General features: G+C 43.7%; 1 protein-coding gene across 1 annotated transcript in view; it reads left to right on the forward strand.

Annotated features, from left to right (window-relative positions):
- The window catches only part of SYAP1 (synapse associated protein 1), a 112,462-nt gene that overhangs the window by 26,100 nt on the left and 64,941 nt on the right, over positions 1 to 21,421 (forward strand). Inside the window, exons 2-3 of the mRNA XM_069205037.1 lie at positions 1,298 to 1,416; positions 21,109 to 21,175. Of these exons, the coding sequence (XP_069061138.1) occupies positions 1,298 to 1,416; positions 21,109 to 21,175 (186 nt within the window). The remainder of the gene's footprint in view (positions 1 to 1,297; positions 1,417 to 21,108; positions 21,176 to 21,421) is intronic.

A 21,421-nucleotide genomic window follows, 5' to 3' on the forward strand; every position in this document is an offset into this window, starting at 1 on the left:
GGGGCGGGGATCGCTTCTTTTCTTTCTTTTTTTTTTTTGAGGGTGAGTCTTCCCCTTTGGCAGAAAACAAGCATACTAAGAATATGACCTTTTAAGTAGGTCAAACAGAATTATGTGCATGCGGCACAGTTAATTGCACATCATCTACAATTTGAGATGACCTCTAGCTACAGATCTAGCTAGGTGACACACTGGAACAATAACACAAGACCACTTAACTTGGCTCATTGTTGGATCTTCATCCACAATATCACAGAAAGTAAGAAACGTAGTGTTTGTCTTCAGGCACCTCATTTGGACCTCAAACCAAACTGTGCTATGTGGTGTTACCAAAAAGGTCTTCCTGATTCGGGGAGCCTTGAATACTTCAACATTGTACTGGATAGGGAGAGCACGAGTCCTAGTGACTTTCTGTAATGTGATACACTTGGGCCTCTTTAAAAAATTCATTGAGGAGTTGCAGCTACCAGTTTATGCCGAAAATGCAAAAACAAGGTCATGTTAGACAACTGTGAAAGCCTTAAATTTGGGTACCCGTGAGCCGAGGGTTCCGTCTCGGATTGCTCTATTGAAATCTGGCCTATTGGAACACAGACCATGGACACTTAGAAGAGTTGGTACCCGCAGCTCTGTTGCAGAGTCTGACTGTTAATCCGTTACTGACTTAATCCAGAAACAATCATTCATACAACTACAACATTGTGTCCAAATACTTGGGGTGCAGGGCCTAAAACTGTGGAACATTTTGTATCATGAAGTCCTTTTTAACCTACTTTGATTTTTGGGAGGAAGTTTGTGTTCTGTGAAGTGCTATTATGCTGCCCCCTCCTATAAGAGGGCTGCCCCTAGACTGATGCACATACGCATCACTCATTGGTGTCACCAGTCAGGTGACTCTGTTAATAAAAGAGGAGCTTAGCACGTACCCTCATGTACCCTCCCTCTATTACCCAGGGAAACATTTAAAGAATTATACACACAAGGCCTTCTCTTCATCCACCTGGAACCGCACTACCCTCAAATAATTTATTTTGTTCTTGGTTTTCAAACACTATCGTTCAGCAGCAGCAGTGGTGCCAGGGAGACTGCAGTTTAATTTAAAACTCCTTAATATTTTTTAATGTAAATGGTTGGGCTCTACATTAATTTAAATCTGGTTAATGTTGGTAAATTCGAAAAGGCATTGGTAGCCCATTTATAATAGTTGAGATAATGTGTTTAATAAGTACATTTGTGTTTACCTAAGTGTATGATCCGTAAACTCATTTTAATTGCTTGTTTTCTTTAATAAAAAAAGGTTATCTATTGAACTTTGCCTCTGTTGCAACAAAGAAAATATCGGAGTCCGTTGCTGAAACTGCACACACCATTAAGAAATCAGTAGAAGAGGGGAAAATTGATGGTATCATCGATAAGGTACTAAGTGATTTTGTGTTTTTTCTTAAAGTGTTTTCTGCAATGCTGCAAACTGTTCTGTTTGGCATGTAGCTTCAAAACTAGTAGAACCGGATCGAAAACTGGTCTCCGCATTCCAAGTATGACAACAAAACTCTGTAACCAGATATACCTTTAAAAGTAATGGAATCTCTTAATGAAAGAAACCTAATTAAAAATGGTCAATCTCCATTTCGAAATGAACACAAAATAGTCTTTATTGAGACTTTTAGCTTTCGGGTTATGGTTTGGCAAAAATATGCATGCTATTGCCAGGAGAAACGAAACAGCTCTGTGTGTGCTTTGCGTTTGCTTTGCGTTGTTCTTGACCCTGGAAGATGTTTCCAATCTTTAGGTCTAGTCTTAGCTAAGACCTTTTGGTTTTACTAGAATATCACAATGTACTTACAGAGGATTTCAGCAGGACCTCGTCATCCATTGATCAGATGTTTTATCCTTTACATGTTTATCCATGTGCTGTGGCATACAGCGTGGAACCCTTGGTCAGCCTACTTCAGCCACTGGTTATTTTCACTGTGAGCGATGGCATTCTGCTCTTTCACAGTATGGATGTCCACACACCAGGGATGTCTCATCCTGGCCATGGGCTTCAATGGCAGTGTTTGCGTTTTGAGACTAAAACAACCTTTGCTTTTAGATGTGTATTGTAAGTTTTTTTTATTTTTTTTTTTTTTATTGGAGAGGGCCTCGCAGATTCCTCTGAAATAAAGTTTTACAGAAGCCCAGACAAAAAAAAATCAAGCTTTAGCAAAGCTAAAAGGGAGACCTACTGGCTTTACAACTGATCTGTTTATGAAGTACGCTTTGTCAAGGCCATTTTAAATACCAACACAGTTAACATGGTGTGAGGGCCCAGGGAAGATTTGATCTTATTGTCCGTTTTACCAGGTAACCTGTGAGGTTATATTAAAAAAAATAAGAAAAGACACTTTACCCACCGACTGGTGGCATGCTATGTATGGTATTGGTATTCTTTAAGTAAAAGGAGATATCCAAGTTATACTACGCGTAATAATCTTTAGGTTTCGAATGAACATTTAACGCCATGCACAGAGGTGACAAATTATGGCAGAGTTGTCATTAAAGTTCTAAAAATAGATTCCCTGTTTATTCCATGGCGCATAGTATGTCTGATTTTGTGTTCCAGTAAGGCTCTGATGTCAACTTTTCCGATTATACTGTACTTACCAGGATTCTATTTGTTTGAGGTCGCTGAATATTCGCAGTCTCTGCATATGCAGATGCTCTGTTATGTTAGCTTTCTGATCACGGTAGAGCTCTGAATATTTCAGCCCTTTCATCATCCCAGAGTTCTAATTATAACTGAGTTAAGGATATGTGTCTTAAAATTGTACCACTGTTTTCTTTTTCACTTTATGATTACGCATTTTGTGAATTGTTTTGGTAATTTTGTTTCTTTTAAGCATTCACTCACTTTCATAAAATGTTACTGTAGATAAACAGATTAGACTGGCAGTCCAGTGCCTATGTTGCCAAATGATGACCCTTTCAAATCGGACCTTTCCAATTCATCACGTGGTTTCATTTTTGTGCATAACACTTCATGTTACTCTCGGCCAGTTCTCATGTTTGCTGTAACTATGAGCAAATACGAAGCACTAGATCAATGACTGGGCATTTATATTTACTAATAATGGATGACCTCTATAAGGTCTTGTGAGAGTCAAATTGTTATGCATTGTTCTCGAAGCATGTACAAGAGTAATTCTGATGGATACAACTACCTGTGGATTCCTCACCTCATGAATACTCCCATGGCGCCAGCATTCTACGGAAATCTTCTTACTAGTCTCTGCACGTCGACGAGGACGTCACTGTCTCGCACGCGACGCCGTCTGACGTCATACAGGCAATAAGAGGTCCTCGACGACGTGCGGACGTCAGTTCCCTTTTTTCCGTGCATTCGAAACGGTTATCTTCGAGGGAGCAACTGTTACTCTTGCGGTTACAGTGTATATCTTGCTGCGTACTCTTTCTCCGTGGAAATAATGTCGCAGAGAAAGTCTGGATTTAAGCCTTGTCGTGAGTGTGGAGGCAAGATGTCGGTGACGGATCCTCATTCCGATTGCCTTTGGTGTTTGAGCTCCGACCACGACGTCTCGACTTGTGATTCATGTCAGCACATGAATCCGAAGGCCCTTAAAGAACGTGAGGCGAAGCTGTTTATGGCCAAGTCAAAGGAGAAGCATCACAAGAAGTCTTCTCCAAAACATCGGCGTCATCGAGACTCCCGGCGCCGTAGAGAATCTCGGCGTCATTCAAGGGAGGCTCGTTCCAGGTCTCCGGATTGGCGCCGAAAGACATGGGAGGTCAGCCCCACGGTGACGCCGCATCCTTCGACGCCGTTGCCCTCTCCGGCGTCACCAACTTCGCCTGGACAGGCGTCGGTGATTGAGGTATTGGAGCCTCAAGTGTTTTCTCCGGCGCAGACGCCGAGGCCGGAGTCGGGGTCGCCTCCGAGACAGGCACCCCAGTATCCGGCTTTTCCCACCCCTGGAGCCGATAGTTCCGCATTCTTGAATGCGATGTATGCCATCTTCCAACAGATGGCTCCAGGGGGTGCTCCGGCTGGGCCTTTGGCCTTTTCTTTGGGTGATCCTGCGCCTCTTCGGCCGGCACCCTTTATGCCCTTTCTCCCGTTTGGGAACGTGGGCTCGGCGCCAGTGTCGGCGCCGGTGGCCGCTCCGGTGGCTTCTGAAGGATTGGCCCCGGGGATTTCCATCCCGTCGACGTCGGGATTTCGGCCTGTGACTCCGGTGGGTCCATCTGCTTCAGCTGCTCTTTCGTCGGCGCCGAAGTTACATGTGGCGCCGGACGCGGCGTCGGTGGCTTCTGAAGATCGGCGCCGATCTTCGACTTCGGCGGAGGCATTGTCGACTCCGCGTATTGAACAACGACTTCATTCGAGGAGACGTGCTCTCCGGGTACTAGAAGAGCAGGAGTACCAACGAGCCCTAGAGGAAGGAGAGCTAGAGGACTCGGGTGATGGGCTGCGTGGACTGGAGTCGGCCAGTGGGCTGGACACTTCCCCTGAGTGGGACCTTTCGTCCCCGGGGGAATATACTGAGGAAGCTGCTTCCTTTCATACAGTGGTACGGAAGGCAGCTAGTTTTTTGGACCTGCCTTTGCCGGTGGTGGAGGCAAAACAAAACCTTTTGACGGAGGTGTTGCATCCGGCCTCAGCCGCGGCGGAGCCTCTGTTACCTTTTAATGACGCTCTGCTGGATCCGGTTTTAGAGGTGTGGAAGAGGCCGGCATCTTCCCCAGCAGTTCACAGAGCCGTGGCCAGGAGGTATCGGACGGCTCCAACTGATCCTGGTTTCCTATCTAGGCACCCTACGCCGGAGAGCTTGGTAGTGCAGGCCTCCTGTTCGTCCAAGTCAGCGCCTGGTTCTTTCCCGACGGTGCCTGGGGACAGAGACTCAAAAAAGCTAGAGGCGCAGTCCAAGAAGATTTTTTCGTCCTGCAGTCTGGCGTTAAAGGCCACTAATGCGACCTGTATCCTGGGGAGGTATATTCATGCTCTGATGGATGACATCTCCTCTTCGTTTACAGAGCTTCCCCAGGGTCTTTTGGATCTTGTCTCTGATGCCCAGGCTGCTGCGACCCAAATTATCCAGACGGGACTGGATACCACCGACTCGGTAGCCAGAGCAATGGGCACAACTGTGGTGGAAAGGAGACAGGCCTGGCTCCGTAACTCGGGCTTTTCGGCAGATGTACAGTCCACATTGTTGGATCTCCCGTTTGATGGGGACAAACTGTTTGGGGCTAAGGCTGATTCGGCCTTGGAACGTTTTAAGGAGAGCAGGGCCACGGCTAAGTCGTTGGGACTCCAAGCTCCTTCTTCCACGGCCTCTTCCAGATTCTTCAGGAGGTTTCGTGGATTTGGGCGTGGCTCTTCCTCCTCTTCCTTTCGGGGAAGATATCAGCAACCTGCCTCTTCCCACCCCTATAGATCTTTTAGGGGGAGGGGTAGGGTCCGCACCAGGGGAGCCTCTCAGCAGCACTCTGCCTCTTCCTCATCCTCTGGCGGGGTGCAGCAGGGGAAGCAGCCTTAGGCTTCCACCATTTCCCACTCACTCCTCTCCTGTAGGGGGAAGATTACAGCATTTTCTCACCAAATGGGAGACTGTTACGTCGGACACTTGGGTTCTCAGTGTTGTGGGAAAAGGCTACACCCTTCCCTTTCGGGAGTTTCCGCCCCTCATCCCGCCCCGCCCTTCGTATTGTTCACAAGAACACCTCCTGTTGCTAGAACAGGAGGTAGAAGTCCTCCTTTTAAAGGGCGCGGTGGAGTTGGTCCCGGAGCAGGAAAGGGGTCAAGGAGTTTACTCAAGGTATTTCCTGATTCCCAAGAAGGATGGTCGTTTGAGACCAATTCTGGACCTGAGGATCTTGAATTGGTTCCTCAAGCAGGAAAAGTTCAAGATGCTGACCCTAGCACAGGTGCTTTTGGCGTTGAACATGGAAGACTGGATGGTGTCTGTCGACTTGCAGGATGCTTACTTTCATATCCCGATACTCAAGTCACACAGGAAGTATCTCCGGTTTGTGGTGGGATCGCAACACTACCAGTTTGCGGTCCTTCCGTTTGGTCTTACTTCAGCACCTCGAGTCTTCACGAAGGTGATGTCGGTGGTTGCGGCAGAGCTCAGAAGGAAGGGGATAGCAGTATTCCCTTACTTGGACGATTGGTTGATCAAAGCCAAGTCCCCGGAGCTTGTGTTGCGTCATCTGCAGTCAACAACCCAGTTGTTGTTCGACCTGGGCTTTTCGGTGAACGAGCCCAAATCTCACCTGGAGCCCTCTCAGCGCCTCCTGTTCATAGGGGCAGTACTGGATACAACATTGGGTCTGGCCTTTCCTCCGCCTCAGCGGATTCAAGATATTCAGGATTTGGTTCCAATGTTTCGAAATGGAGCGGTAGTTCCAGTCCTCAAGGTCCTTCGTCTGCTCGGTCTTTTTGCCTCCTGCATTCTGTTGGTCATGCATGCTCGCTGGCACATGAGGGCTCTTCAGTGGTGCCTCCGAAGGCAGTGGTCTCAACACAGAGGGGATCTAGAGGGTACTGTCAAGATCTCCAGAGATGCTGCTGTGGATTTGAAGTGGTGGATTGCAGGCAACAATCTTTCACAAGGAAAGCCGTTCCAGCAGTCGCCACCAGTGGCCACAGTCATAACGGATGCTTCCACTCTAGGGTGGGGAGCTCATCTGGGGGATCTGGAGATCAAAGGTCTTTGGTCTCCAGAGGAACAGATTTTTCACATCAATCTGTTAGAGTTACGGGCTGTACGTCTGGCTCTCAAGGCCTTCCTCCCTTCCCTTCGTGGTCAGTCGGTACAGGTCCTAACGGACAATACTACCACGATGTGGTACATAAACAAGCAGGGAGGAGTGGGGTCGTACCTTCTCTGCAGAGAAGCTCTTCGACTATGGTCCTGGGCAAAGGACCATCGGATTTGCTTGATAGCAAACCATCTGGCCGGAGTCTTGAACGTGCGTGCGGACAGTCTCAGTCGCCACTTCTCGGCAGACCACGAGTGGCGTCTCCATCCAGATCAAGTCCGTTTAATCTTCCACAAGTGGGGGTTTCCTCGGGTAGATCTGTTCGCCACTCGAGAGAACGCGCATTGTCCGTTGTTCTGCAGCCTTCAGTATCCGATGCAGGAAGCGTTGGGGGACGCGTTTCAAATGACCTGGTGCGGCCAGTTGCTTTACGCGTTTCCTCCCATACCCTTGATTCCTCGAGTATTGAGGAAGATTCGCCAAGACCGGGCTCTAGTAATCTTAATAGCTCCGGATTGGCCAAGGAGGGTGTGGTACTCCGACCTTCTCCAACTCTCAACGTGCCCGCCGCTCCGTCTCCCTTTCAGGGCAGACCTCCTCTCACAGTCGCAGGGGCAGGTTCTACACCCCAACCTCCAGAGTCTGCACCTACATGCCTGGAGATTGAACGGGGCAACCTGAGTTCCTTCTCTCTCCCGCCTGAGGTAGTGGATGTTATATTAGCGGCCAGGCGACACTCCACTAAATCTATCTACGCTAATAGGTGGTCTAAATTTGTTGCGTGGTGTGGAGAGAGGCAGATTGATCCTTTACATGCTCATCTATCGGACGTTTTGTCTTTTGCTCTATCTCTGGCGCAGAAAGGCTGTGCAGTGGCTACCATTAAAGGTTATTTATCGGCCTTGTCAGCCTTCATATGTCTTCCAGACCAACCATCTTTATTTAAATCCCCTATTGTTATCAGATTCTTGAAAGGTCTTCTAAATCAATATCCTCCAAAGCCATTCGTTATGCCGCAATGGGATTTGTCCTTAGTCCTGACTTTCCTTATGGGGTCCCCTTTTGAACCTATGCATTCTTGCCCCTTGAGGTATTTGGTTTTAAAAACAGTCTTCCTGATAGCTATAACATCAGCAAGGAGAGTGAGTGAGTTGCAGGCCTTATCAGTAAAACCCCCTTATACAACTTTTTATGGGGATAAGGTGGTGTTGAGGACCAAGGCTGCTTTCCTCCCGAAGGTTGTTTCACCCTTCCATTTGGCTCAGGCAATTACTTTGTCCACGTTCTATCCTCCGCCTCATCCTTCCAAAGAGGAAGAAAGACTGCACCGTCTGGACCCAAAGAGAGCGTTGAGCTTCTTTATCGATAGAACAAAGGATTTCAGGCTGGAGGATCAGCTGTTTATTGGATACGTGGGCAAGAGGAGAGGAAAGGCAGTCCACAAGAGAACACTATCCAGGTGGGTTGTTCTTTGCATTAAAATATGTTACTCTTTGGCAAAGAAGGATCCTCCTGAGGGCATTAGAGCTCATTCCACCAGAGCTAAGTCGGCCACTTCGGCCTTAGCCAGAGGTGTTCCTGTGGTCGACATCTGCAAGGCCGCAACTTGGTCGTCCCTTCACACTTTTGCAAAACATTACTGTTTAGATTCTGAGGTTAGAAGGGACGGCCATTTTGCACGGTCAGTGCTGCAGGATTTCTTGGTTTGACCATTTAGGCACCCACCGCCGGGCGTGGTACTGCTTTGGGACTCTATTCATGAGGTGAGGAATCCACAGGTAGTTGTATCCATCAGAAGAACGAGTTACTTACCTTCGGTAACGACTTTTCTGGTGGATACATTAGCTACCTGTGGATTCCTCACGGTCCCACCCGCCTCCCCGTTGCCTTTATGGTCTTGCCAAGTAATCCTTGAGTGTGCTCCTCTTGGTCTTTGAGGGTGCAATAGATGTATATATATAATATATTTATATATATGTAGGTATATGTCTATATATCTTTATGTATATACTTGGTGTGTGTATATATTTTAAAAGAGAGAGTTTTATATATATATATATATATATATATATGTACATAAAAAGATTTACAGTTATTCATACAATGTGGTGTATTTTTACATTATAATGGATGTTGCTTTGTTCTTTCATTGCATTGCCTGGTTGTTCTCATGCACGTAAAAAATGATTGGTACTGACGTCCGCACGTCGTCGAGGACCTCTTATTGCCTGTATGACGTCAGACGGCGTCGCGTGCGAGACAGTGACGTCCTCGTCGACGTGCAGAGACTAGTAAGAAGATTTCCGTAGAATGCTGGCGCCATGGGAGTATTCATGAGGTGAGGAATCCACAGGTAGCTAATGTATCCACCAGAAAAGTCGTTACCGAAGGTAAGTAACTCGTTCGTTTGGCTCATACATGCACAACATGGTTTTGCTTTCATAAAACAATTTACTCTCACAGGGGTTTTCATGCGACTCAATCTACTCCCACAACCTGAAAGCGGACAAGAAGCCATAGTTTCAAAGCTGGAATGCTTTATCAGTTTGTAAACTTCCCTAAATTTACATGTTATAGATATTCACCATCTCCTCTGAAACCCATCTTTCCCTTTGAAAGGATCAGGGAACTTTGCCAAGTTCGAAAGAGACTCCCCACCAAACTGGGTCAAAGAGATAAGAGCTTCTCCATTGATATTTCCCCGTGAGAAAAAAGGGGGAAAATCATCTCAACAAGTAAATTTGCACTTACTTGGCAAATTTCACATGAGCAATTATATGGCTGAATTTGTACACGCAAAAAATAGAAATTTGAAGTACGCCTGTTCACTTGTAACTTGTGCATCTTTTTCAATGCTATGCCTGTAAACTCTTGTGAAGATTGTCATTAGACTCCACCCATTGAGGATCACAGACCGCTTGTGCAATTTGTGAATTTCTTTAAGTATGGTCCACTGTTTATTTATATATATATATCATAGTTGCTTTAAATGTATTTATTTATTTTTAAATAATTTGTGGGATGCATCCAAAATGTTTAATTAAAGGATGCCTTAGGCAAATAGTGTTTACAGTTGTCATTGAAAGTTGGCCAAAGGTTTAGCAAAATCTCAACCTTTGGGTTTTTTTTTCCCCCCAACATAATTTTTTTTTTAGAATACATTTTATTTGAAATGCTATGAAATTGCACCGTAGTCTAGCAAAACTGCCTGCTTCTGTTTTTTATTTTTAAATTCGGAAGTAGTATACATAGAAACACGACAAAGAAGCAATGATAAACATAGCAAAACTAGTTAATGTCTCAGAGGATTACATTTTGGGCTGTTGAATTAAAATCTTTTGACGGAATTGTTTTTTTTAACTGTTTAGATGACTAATCATTTGGTTTAATCAAAATTCGAATGCATTCAGTGTTCCCCTGGCAATATCCATTTCAAATGTTTCATTAAAATCCTTACACTTATTGCTAAACAGGGGAAGAGTGCGATCTTCCCATTTTTCTTTTTTTAGCAATTACTGACTGGCCAATTGCTGCAGCATAAAATATTACATCTTTGGTATCTATGCTTAACAATATAATGCGTGAATAAAATAGCTTCCTTAGTCAATTTCTTTTTCAAGTTGCAAATATTTTATTTTGAAAACAAACAACCACTAATCTGCTTCCGTTCTTCTGCATGTATTTTCATAGCTTCATAGAATGTAAATAACCTCAAATAGTTACGTTTTGCAAACATGAACCCTCTTTTACATAGTAACCACTGTCAGTAAGGCACGCTGTACTTAAAGGTCACTGTATTTCCTAGGAGTACTCTCTCCTAACAGTAATTGCTTTGTATTATTGAGCCAGATATATGGGCGCATATCTTCCGTTAGCAGTAGGCAGTCCTCTTCTCCGCAGCCATACTGTGGCACTGTAAACTGCTAGCTGGAGGGTTTGCCAAGCAGGGGGTTGAACTGACTTGTCCAGGGGATAAAATTAACATGATAATTTATTACCTTTTGATGCAAAACAATATAGCTTGGGTGTCAGGGCGATAGGAATTCCCAACTACTACATAGCTTGGATCTGGAGAGACCGGGAAGTTAATTGGGGCCAATGACTCATGGCTCTATGGTGCATCACAGACTTTGGCAGAACTTTTATAAAAACGCAAGATAGTGGCTGCCCTAGGCTGAAGAAGCCCTCCACTATTGCCGATCTGGTCCTCCCAATGCAAATTACTTGATTTCCCCACACCTAAGTAATCTATTGAGTGAACCTGAGTCAATAAAGACCCATTTAAGTCAATGGGGCATCTCCCACGGGAACACGGGCCAAGCACCATTAACTTCGTTTTCTTAGCATTCAACTCCAAACCATAATCCAAACACAAAGATTTAAACTTATCAACAAGAATTTGAAGACCCATCGGAGTCTTAGAGATTTGGAGTGAATCATCGGCAAAGAGTAAAATAGGGATCTTTTGAGCATTTAATATAGGGGCATTATTGTGACAAGAGAGCAATATTGGTACCACCTCATTGATAAGTAAAGTAAATAGAAACGGGGCCATAACACAACCCTGACGCACGCCCCTCTGAATGGGATTTTTTTCTGTCAACTCTCCTTGGTCTCCCCACCTCACTTGTGCATAAGTGTTCTCATGTAATCGCCGTAGAAGATCAACTATGTTAAATGGAACTTTTAGCCTAAGTAGTACTTCCCATAGCTTCTCCCTCGGGACCAGATCAAAAGCTGATCGTGAGTCCACGAAAACAACATATAAAGGTTGCTTTGCAAGAACTATGTACTTCCAATATAGAAGCACAAATCTAAATACCTGGTCTATGGTGCTGGATCTCGTGCCCAATTCGTGAGTCTCTCCAAAAGCTGTTTTGCAAAATGTTTCTGGAGATTATCAATGAGACTAATGGGTCTATAGTTAACAGGCAAGTTAGCATTTCCTTTTTCATAAATTGGAACTATTTCAGCACCTTTCCAGGTACTCTGGATAGCACCACCGTTGGCAATCTTATTTGAGAGCAGATTTATATACCAGGGCCAAATAGTTGGTTCTGATTTATATAAATCTGTAGGTATTTTGTCTGGTTCAGGTGCCTTGCCTGATTTTAAAGAATGAATTGCATCTAATGTTTCCTCAAAAGAGAAAAAAGTGTAGTCTATTGGAGTGTAAGTATCCTGGCCGGATAGGTCAAGGCTATCACTGGAAGTAAGTGGGGGCTGAGTCACAAAAACTGCTGTTAGATGGATTCGGGGGACCAGCATACAGTTGGGAAAAGTGAGTTACCCAAGTCTCTGGTTGTATGTGATTCCTAATGCTGCACTTATTCCCTCTTTGTCTTTTGGATAGTAACTCCCCAAATAACGTGTTCTTGTTTAATTTAATTGCAACAAGCAGATCCTGCCAGACAGAATCTTCCCATACCTTTTTGGCGTGGATTGTGGCCTTTTTGTATGTACATCTAGTCGATCGAATCTCCCACAGGGAGCCTTTTATAATTGCAGTTTTTAGTGCCAACTTTGCCTTAGCACAATCCTCATTAAACCATACATTGGTGACCATCATATTAGGAGCTAAAGATTTAGAAGAGATGTTTTTATAGAAGAAACTCTGCAGTTTCTTCAACAATGATTTGTGAATGCTATGGATGGGAATGTTACTATCTTCATATTCTTCATAATCTGCCATCACATCGATAAAAGCTTTATAAATCCCAGTTATTTAATAGGGGTTGGACAATACCTTCGGCCAGCAAACTCTTCTATGATTATTGCTCGGCAATAGAGTAGGAAGCACTGTACATTGAGTGTGTGAGGATCTCCTGAATACATCTCCACATAGGGTAAGAAGCAAGGGATTATGGTTGCTTTCGCAGCGGGGTTCCACCTTCATATCTTTTAATAGAGGCCACAACCTAACATCCACTAAGAAGTAGTCAATAGTACTGGAAGAGATACCTCTTTTGAATGTGGGTGCCATATGTAAATCTGAGGGCGTGCGTCCATTGCATGCCCTAAGCCCATATTTTAGACAAAGTGTAGCCAACTGAGTGGCCACACAGGAATGAGTACATTGGCTGATATTCATTAATTGCGGGATTCCCCACAATTCATCTTCTTCATCAGTTAACCAATTATTAATCATCAAGGGTTCAAAAGTGCAGTTCATATCTCCTCCTATTACTAACAAAAGCGAGGGGTGCAAAGAATCAAAAAATTCGAACAACTGACATAATGTCTGAGACACCAATCCCCGAGATACCGAACAGGCATAAACATTAATTCAAATGATCCTAAAATACTGATGGAATGTAAGTTGAACTCCCATAATATCCACGGAATCTATCTTTAATGGTGAACGGTCACAGTGTAGCTTCTTATTTAATAACATCAATAAACCTCCTTTTGCGAGACCTAAACCTTTCTCTGGAGGTTGGGACGGGGATACTATATGACATAAACCCTTGTGTATATATATATATATATATATATATATATATCTGTTCATCAGCCCAAGTTTCCTGAAATAAACAAACATCCTAGCGATTAATATAGGTAATCCACTCTGGATCTCCCTATTTCCTGCCTAATCCTGCTAGGTTCCATGACATCAACAGTATCTCAGCCTTAGGCAACCCAGAATTAACAATACAGTAGAAGTCACAGGACCCTCAGAATGTATAACCCCTTGATATACCCCCAGAGGCACTTCCTGAGCAACATTTAGTCATCCAGAGACTATTGATGCAGGGGGTGTTCTAGGTTCCATATGAGATTGATGAACTGGAATGGGGATAGAGTACCTCATAGAACGAGTACAAGGAGGGTGGGGGACAAGGCTAATACCAATCCCTCTCGAAACCCTTAAGTGATGAGTACGTGCTTCAAAATCCATTAATTGCTCCACCAAGGTCTTTTTGGAAAAGCAAACTGAAATAAAATCATACATAGACCCTGGAACGCAACATCTTTCCACCTTAAGAATATCAGAGCGGATAACTGAGAGACAATTGCGTCGGGTGCGTAGCCAATGAATGGCTTTATTAATCAAAGACTCATGGTTCTCAAAAGCACCAAGCGGTAGCTTGGGCACATCAATCATATACATTGTACAATCACTATGTCCCATCCCCAAACTCTGATCATACTGAGTATTAATATCAGTATAGGATTTGAAAAAATGGGCAGAGGGTATAAGGGAGTTATCCTTACTACCAGGAGGCAAGGGGATATCCTCTCTCCGTGGCCCATCATTAGTAACATGTAACTGAGCGGAAGCAGGGGCATGAAATCCCTCATGGTTCCTAAAATTGGGAATTTGATTGTGCTTCCACCCGACATTGGCAGGTGCTACCTGGTTATCCCCAATGCTAGATGAAATTGGATTGTTTAAGGGTGGGGGCAGAGCTGACACTTGAGGTTGGGTGTCAATTTCTAGTCCTAAATTTAATGGAACAGTACTACCATCCTCTTTTATCTCCCCATGTGGCTGCTGACATCTACAACTCTTTTTCTGCATTATATTCTCCTTCATAAGTCCCATTAATATTAACACCATGGATTTTATTTCATCAATTTTCTGGAGAACAATTGCTAAATCAGTCCCTTTACCCAAAGGATGTAAGCCCTCTGGAACAGAAGGAGAGGTAGTCAAAGTATTAATGTCAGTAGCAGTTCCTATTGCAGAATGTATTATGCGAGCCAGTGGATCTTCAACCTCTGTCAATAGCTCAAATCGGTTCGAACACAAGATATTGGAAACCACCTTGACTACTGGGCTTAATGGAAGGGGGAAAGTTTCAGCACCCGTAGATAAAGCGTCCTCTGACATGTCAAAGTTCCCAAATCACAACATGATGGTGTCAAAGGAGTGTATGAGGGATTTCCCCCTAAAGTGTGGGTATCCTTAGTCATACTGGTCTCAACAGGAGTAAAAATAGCCTGTGTCCTCTTGCTCTTTGTGAACATTTCAGGGATTTTCTCTTTCCTAGGCACTCCACTACGAGTAGGCGATAAATGAGAATTAGTTTTTAATAAGGCATCGACCTCTTCAAATAATAAGTCGATAGCATGAAGAGGACTCAAGTCTTTGGGGGTGCCTGTGCTTACTTGGTTACTTGCTGTTTTCCTAACTTTTTTTATACCGCTCATGGGGGCAGCAGTATTAATGGCTTTCCGTTTCCCCATTTCAGAAGGTTGAGTAAGTGGTAAATAAATCCTTAAATACCAAATAAAAATCTTTTGTGCTTACTGCTCACATCAGAAATTAGCCAAGCCCAGCCTCTATCGGGCGATGACGGGCAAAGAGAGGCAGTGTGAAGTAGGGATTAATTATGAGGCCAGGTAGGTGGAAAGGGAGCCTGGGGGATGAAGTCCCACCCCGGGCTTCAGTGTCTCAGAGCCTCTAAGCAACAGCCAGCCAGGCAGTCACTTCATCAGTTGGCAGAGCAGAGCAGCACCGAACTCCTGCCCCAGGGCGTGCACGCCTCTTCCAAAGCAGCTCGCTCCGTTTTCCGTTGCTGGCTCGCTCACCTCTGTCCAGTGCTCGTGCCTCTTCTCTGACAGCGCACAGACTGCTCCGCAGACCGGGATTTGTACTGATGTATGTTGTTGGCTCGCGCACCTCGGTCTGCAGTAATTTTTCTAGTACTGTTCCTGCCGCTTCCCTCTGTCTGTCGGGGCTCGCGCTCTAGTTCACGCGCAGACTCCTCTAGTCTGCCAGCTCTCAAGAACATTCGCCTTTCCCACCGCTTTTCACAGAAGCAGCAATTTCCTGTTTGTCTCCATGTAGGACCAATTTCGGGAGCTAAGTAGAAGCGGCCACGCAAGACATCGAAGAATCCATGAAGCATGGAAAAAGTCCCAGAGGGACAGATGAAAACGCTGAGCGTGGTATGCAGTGAATCACCAGGTTATCCTCATCGAAGAAAGAGAGCGGTCCCCAGTACGTGTTTGCGCACTCCGCTCTACTCCAGCCCCCTCGCAGGAGAGCCTCCCTGTCCTCCTTGGCACGCTTCCCCACGGGCTGCACTCACCAGATGCTTCTCCTGCAGCCTGCCTGGTGCCGGCTGAGCTGGTCCCAGCACCGGACACTGAGGCGAGCGGGCATTGGCCGGTGCGTAGCCTTGTACTCCCGCACGGGGTGCGGCTCGCTGCCTCCTCTACAGCTCTTGCTCTCAACGCCTCCGGCACCTTGGCAAGCGTCCGAGACAGCACAGTCACAGTTCATTTACAGGCTCTTTAAAGTTTGTGTGCCCGCCATGATTGTCAGACAATTCACTTTAAAAAATCCTCTAACATTGCAGTCAGAGAAAAAAATCCCCAGGAAAAAATAAGCAGCCATTTAAAGAAGACATTACCTGATGTTTGACCTCTGGCTTTACACAGCAAATGTGACAAGATAAAAACCAGATTAAAATTTGTCTTTATTCCTTTTTCACTTTCTGAATGAACAGAACACCTGTTCTTTGCCAGCTGGAGCTGTCTCGCCAGGCTAGAGGGCCCTAAACAAAGTTTGCCTAGATAAAATTTTACAACCCCCTTAGCGCCTTGAGACCTTTATGAGCGAGTAGTTGCGCTTTACAAACTTTGATTGATTGACTCACTGTAGGTCTATACCAAGACTAAAAGCAGATAGACGGTTTTGTCAGGTACCACAATCCACTTTTCAACAGAAGCCACAAAATCAGTACTTGTCTGAGGGGAAAACGCGGTTCAAGTAATCGCTGTGATGGTGAGACCCAAGGCAGAGAGATTTCTAAACTCGAGCAAAGATTCTGACAGTATGCTCCCCCAAGACACTGGTATGAGTTCAACTGACCAATTTTCCCTTAACTTTGTTAAGACATTACCACAGAAACCAGGGTAATAGCCGTGGTGGAAGGTGGATCTTTCATATAATTCCAACATCTTCCTCCACATATTCCACCATTTGAAACTTTATTTGCCACTGCTGTTCAAGGCAATTGCACGGCTGTTTTCCAAGGAGGGAATTGATGTGTAACCTCACAGCCAGCAGAACACGGGTATGCACTGTGTTTTCTTAAACCCCAAAAGGATGGAAAGAGAACCTACTCCAACCTTGTGTGAACACTTTTCACTTTTATTTGAAACTGCTGCTGTAGGTCATTCCTCTGCGGATACAAGGTTATTTAATAACTACTCTTGACTTCGAGGTACTTCACCTATCAATGCATCCAATCCTTCACCAGCATCTCACGTTTGTGGTAGGTGAAAAATATTGCCAATTCGAAGTTTCACCATTTGGAATAAAATCTGCTCCTTGCATCTTTACTAAATATGTTGCTATGGTTGCGATGCATCTTTGTTAACACCATATAGATGTATACCATTATCTAGATGGCAGTCTTTTATAGAAGTGAGTAGTTCCCCAGTGCTTTGGGCGCAGCCAACAAACAGTATGTTTGCTTGACAAACTACAATTTCCCCTTACTGTTAAAAAATCATATCTACAACAAATCAGATCCATAGTTTTCTAAAACCAATACGGTACATCCATGCTCTATTCTGTCCCACAGAAAAGAGTGTCTGAGTTTCAGAGAATGATTCATCTCCACCATTTATCACAGTCTCTGACAGTTAACGTGCTTATTACGTTAATGTGATCTATTGCACTAGTTCCTTATTTGTGCTTAGATGTGTGTTCCTTACAGGAGTGCCTAGCAAGAATGTTATCATCACCCAGTGTAGGACTTAGGTTGCTGTGGTGAAGTAGGAGACACCTCTCAGTGGACTGACAATTTGCTAACCCTCAGGTGTAACAGACTCATGCAATTGATGCATCTGTCACTAGATGGAGAGCACACCCGATAGGCCTAGTAATTCAGGGCAGCTGAATCAGCTGAGAAAAGCAGCAGCACATCCAAGTGTTGGTGTTAAATGCAGCCTTGTTGCTTGGCTATGAAAGTTTTTCAGACATATCTCAAAGAAAAGGTAGTCCTCATTTGAGCAAACAATATGACAGTATGGTTTACTCAGTAGCAGCAAGGCACACTCACTCCGGCAGTCCAGACATGCGCAAAAGGTTTAGCCCTGGACATTAGCCAAAAATATTTCTTCAAACACAACATCCCTGGGGCCAAACAACTACATTGGAGATCACCTGAGCAGTGACAGTCAGAAAACACGTGCGAGCTGTAGACAGATGTGTTACAGAAAATGACACAGCTTCATGTCCAGATATCCTCACCCCTAGTCCTAGGGAATGCCCTGTGGATACATTTTTTAGGGATATTTAAGTGTTTCCCTCTCTCCCACTCTGTACGTATGTGGTAAAGAAAATATGGCAGGCGGCCAAGAAGCTAATTGTCGTTGACCCCACATGCATAAGACAAGCTTGGTTTACACAATTTAAAAACGTACTCCTTCAGCCACAATGCAAACTGCCACTTCACCCAGGTTTGTTCAGTCACCCGCAAGGTCATGTTTGTCATTTCAGACCACAAGCACTCGATTTAGTGACTTTGGTATTCAGATCTTGATGTTTCGTTACCTACAGTTGCCTTGAGAGTGGAAGATTGTTTTTTTTTTTTTTTATGGACTGCAAGGCTCCAACTATTAGAACTTGCTTTGCTCTTAAATGGAAAGGTTTTGCCTCTTATTGTGCTTCGTTGTCCAGTGATCCATTGAAGGGTGCCTCAAAGTGACATTGTGAAGGACCTATATCTTTACCACAATTTGAATTTGCCTATAGGTAAATTAGAGGTTACCCGGCAGCAGTAGCTGCTCACTTAGAACATATACAAGACTTATAGCTAAACGTTTATGGAAGGCTTAAAAACTATAATACCTCCAAGAACTATCCATTCATGCTCTTCGGTATTAAATGCTGTCCTGACAAGCGAAATTGGACTACCTTTAAAACACTTCCATTCCAAGCATTAACATGGAAGCCCTGATTCTTGTTGCAGTTAGTTCTTCAGTGTCTGTGAGTACTAAGCATTATCTTGAGAGGAACCATATTTTTTCATCTGAATGAAAACAAGGTGGTTCTGTGCAACCTCCCTATTTCTTACACATAACTCTAACCTTTTCTTGCTAAGCAGGTTGTGAAATTGGACGCGTTCTTGCACAACCTGTGAGATTAGGCAGAATGGGTCTTACACTGCCTAGCTGTATGAACGTTTTTGACGTATTGTATTGACAGAGCAAAAAGATTGGAGAAGACAAAACCCTTATTTGTATCAATTACTTAAACATGCCTGGGCTAACCTATTTCAAAGTCGGGGAAGGTAAGCTGGATTGTCGGATGTTTACAAATGTATTATGCAAGTGCAGTAGAAACATTAAGTGGAACACTTCATGGTCCACTCCACACACAAGAAGGGGGTACTGACTGAAACATCACCTTAACAGAATAAAGAAGATTTTGGAACGCCTTAATGTAACAGAAACAATTATAACTGAAGAACCGTTTAGCTGAAATTATATATTGTTTTATTGCAAAAAATGTTTAGAAAAATGTATAGTAATAATCATAATAGAAAAAATATTATATTTTAAATATGTAGAATCCAAAGTTAATGTAACCACAGAAATATTGCCAAAAGTGACACAAATATAGTCAAATACTTTAAGCCCCCATAATCCAAATCGAGCATAGTCACAGAAATATAGCTAATGTACACATGAACAACCAGCATGTCTCTGAGCCAAAGGCTGCTTTTTCACGACTGAAACATTCAGTTAGACAGACTTGAACATAAAGCAGTAAGATTTCTCTTCTGATCTTAAGTGGGTTCATGATCAATGAAGGTTCCGTTGAAAACCTGGTGCATGTGTATAAAGGAGCAAGGAAAGGAAATACATATATATATATATATATATATATATATATATATATATATATATACATGCATACATATATATAGTCAGCGTACAGTTTTAAGTAGCGTGGGAAGAGAGAAGAATCGGAAGGAAAAAGTTAATATTAATAACCCAAAAAAATCATTGTAGAAGTGAAGGTGAAAGTGACAAAGAGGGCAATAATGAAACAGACAGCTTTAGACTTCTGAGGAGAATGGATTGAAAAAACATGTGTTGCACAGATTGAAACTCAACAGCGAAAAGATATCAGAAGTCCAAATAATGGGGACTGTGATAATACAGTAGAACAAATACAATATCAAAGTTACGGAAAATCACCTTTAGCACTACCAAAAAGAAAGAATAAGGATATGGTTAAGTTTTAAATACACCAGAAAGCTTTAATCTCAAAGGGGCTAACCTGAATCAGTTCTAGTGTAGACTAGTTCTTCCAGGGTTTCATGTCTCTTCTGAGAGCTGCATGGTGTTGCCATATTGTGAATGACACAACGCACTCTTACCCGCCACAAAGCTTTGTGCTGCTTCCTTGGCTTTGCGCTCCCTATTTGTTTAGTGCGAGGAGAACGAGAGCTGGCCGACAGTAGCTTCAAGTGCGTATTTTCTTTCGTTTTTTTTTTTTAAAGGAAAACAGAGCATTGCTGCCACACAGAGAAGGACTCCTTTCTGATACTAATCGCCAATTCAGAGGACGCCAAAACATGTATGTATCTGCCATATGTCATGGAATGGTTCAGAACAGAAAACGGAACGGATGGCACTAACCCCTGAAGGGCATGCATCTAAACGATCCAGTGACTAGACTAAGCAAGGCTGACCCACAGCCCCTTTATGTAGATGTTATATGCTGTGTGATGGTATAAATGGGCTGTGCCAACAAAAGGTCTTTTCAGACGACTAAAACTGTAGTTGGACCAAAAAAAGGGGGTAAACACGTAGTAATCCACTTTTGCATCAGCATAAAAGCCATTGTAATTTGTGAGAACACTACAGGCTGATTTAAACTCCTTATTCGGTTTTACTGTCAAACACCTGAGCGCCTTACTGGTGGAGCTGTTGGTAGTTGGCCACACCAGCCATGCATTTGAGCCTTCAAAGATTAGGAATCCCAAGCTATGCCTATGTTGGTCTTGGGTGTGTCAAAATAGGATTCAGCTCTAAGGAGTAAATGCCACTCATTGCTGTACAGTCAACTTATCAGGTTTGTGTGTAAATGTAGTCTGATGGCAGGAGCATGAGAGACCATCCACTAAAAGAAATGAAACTGGTTTCCCTTACTCGGGTCCCATTGTGTAACTATTCCGATCATTAAAGAGAAAACACTCGGTGTGGGCATGCTTAGAGATATTTTTCCTGAGAAGCATATAAAAACGGTCAACAAGATACGTAGTTGCATAAATGTACATTCATTTCCAATTTAGCTGTTATTGTTGCTGGAAAAGTCTGCCATAATGGGTTTTGAATTGCGAAGGTTAATATTTTGAAATCTCGTTTTAGACCATTCTTGGAGATTTTCAAAAGGAACAAGAGAAGTTTGTACAAGAACAGCACATCAAGAAGTCAGGTATTCTCCATGTTTGCATGAACAAGCACAGCTTTGTCTAATCCAAAGGTGTTAGTAGTGTTTTCTTGCGTGTTTTGTGCTTCGATATTAACATAACTGATTTTGCTTCACCTTTTTAGATTTCCTTACCCAAGTGTGCTTGGTCCACTGAATCATTTTTATTCTGAGGGGAGAATAGACTTAGTAAACGAAAAAAATGAGTCTGCACCAATGTCTGTCGTTCTGGGCTGTTGGTTAGTTCCTAAT

Source organism: Pleurodeles waltl, chromosome 8 (assembly GCF_031143425.1).
Source record: "Pleurodeles waltl isolate 20211129_DDA chromosome 8, aPleWal1.hap1.20221129, whole genome shotgun sequence".
Lineage (NCBI taxonomy): Eukaryota > Metazoa > Chordata > Amphibia > Caudata > Salamandridae > Pleurodeles > Pleurodeles waltl.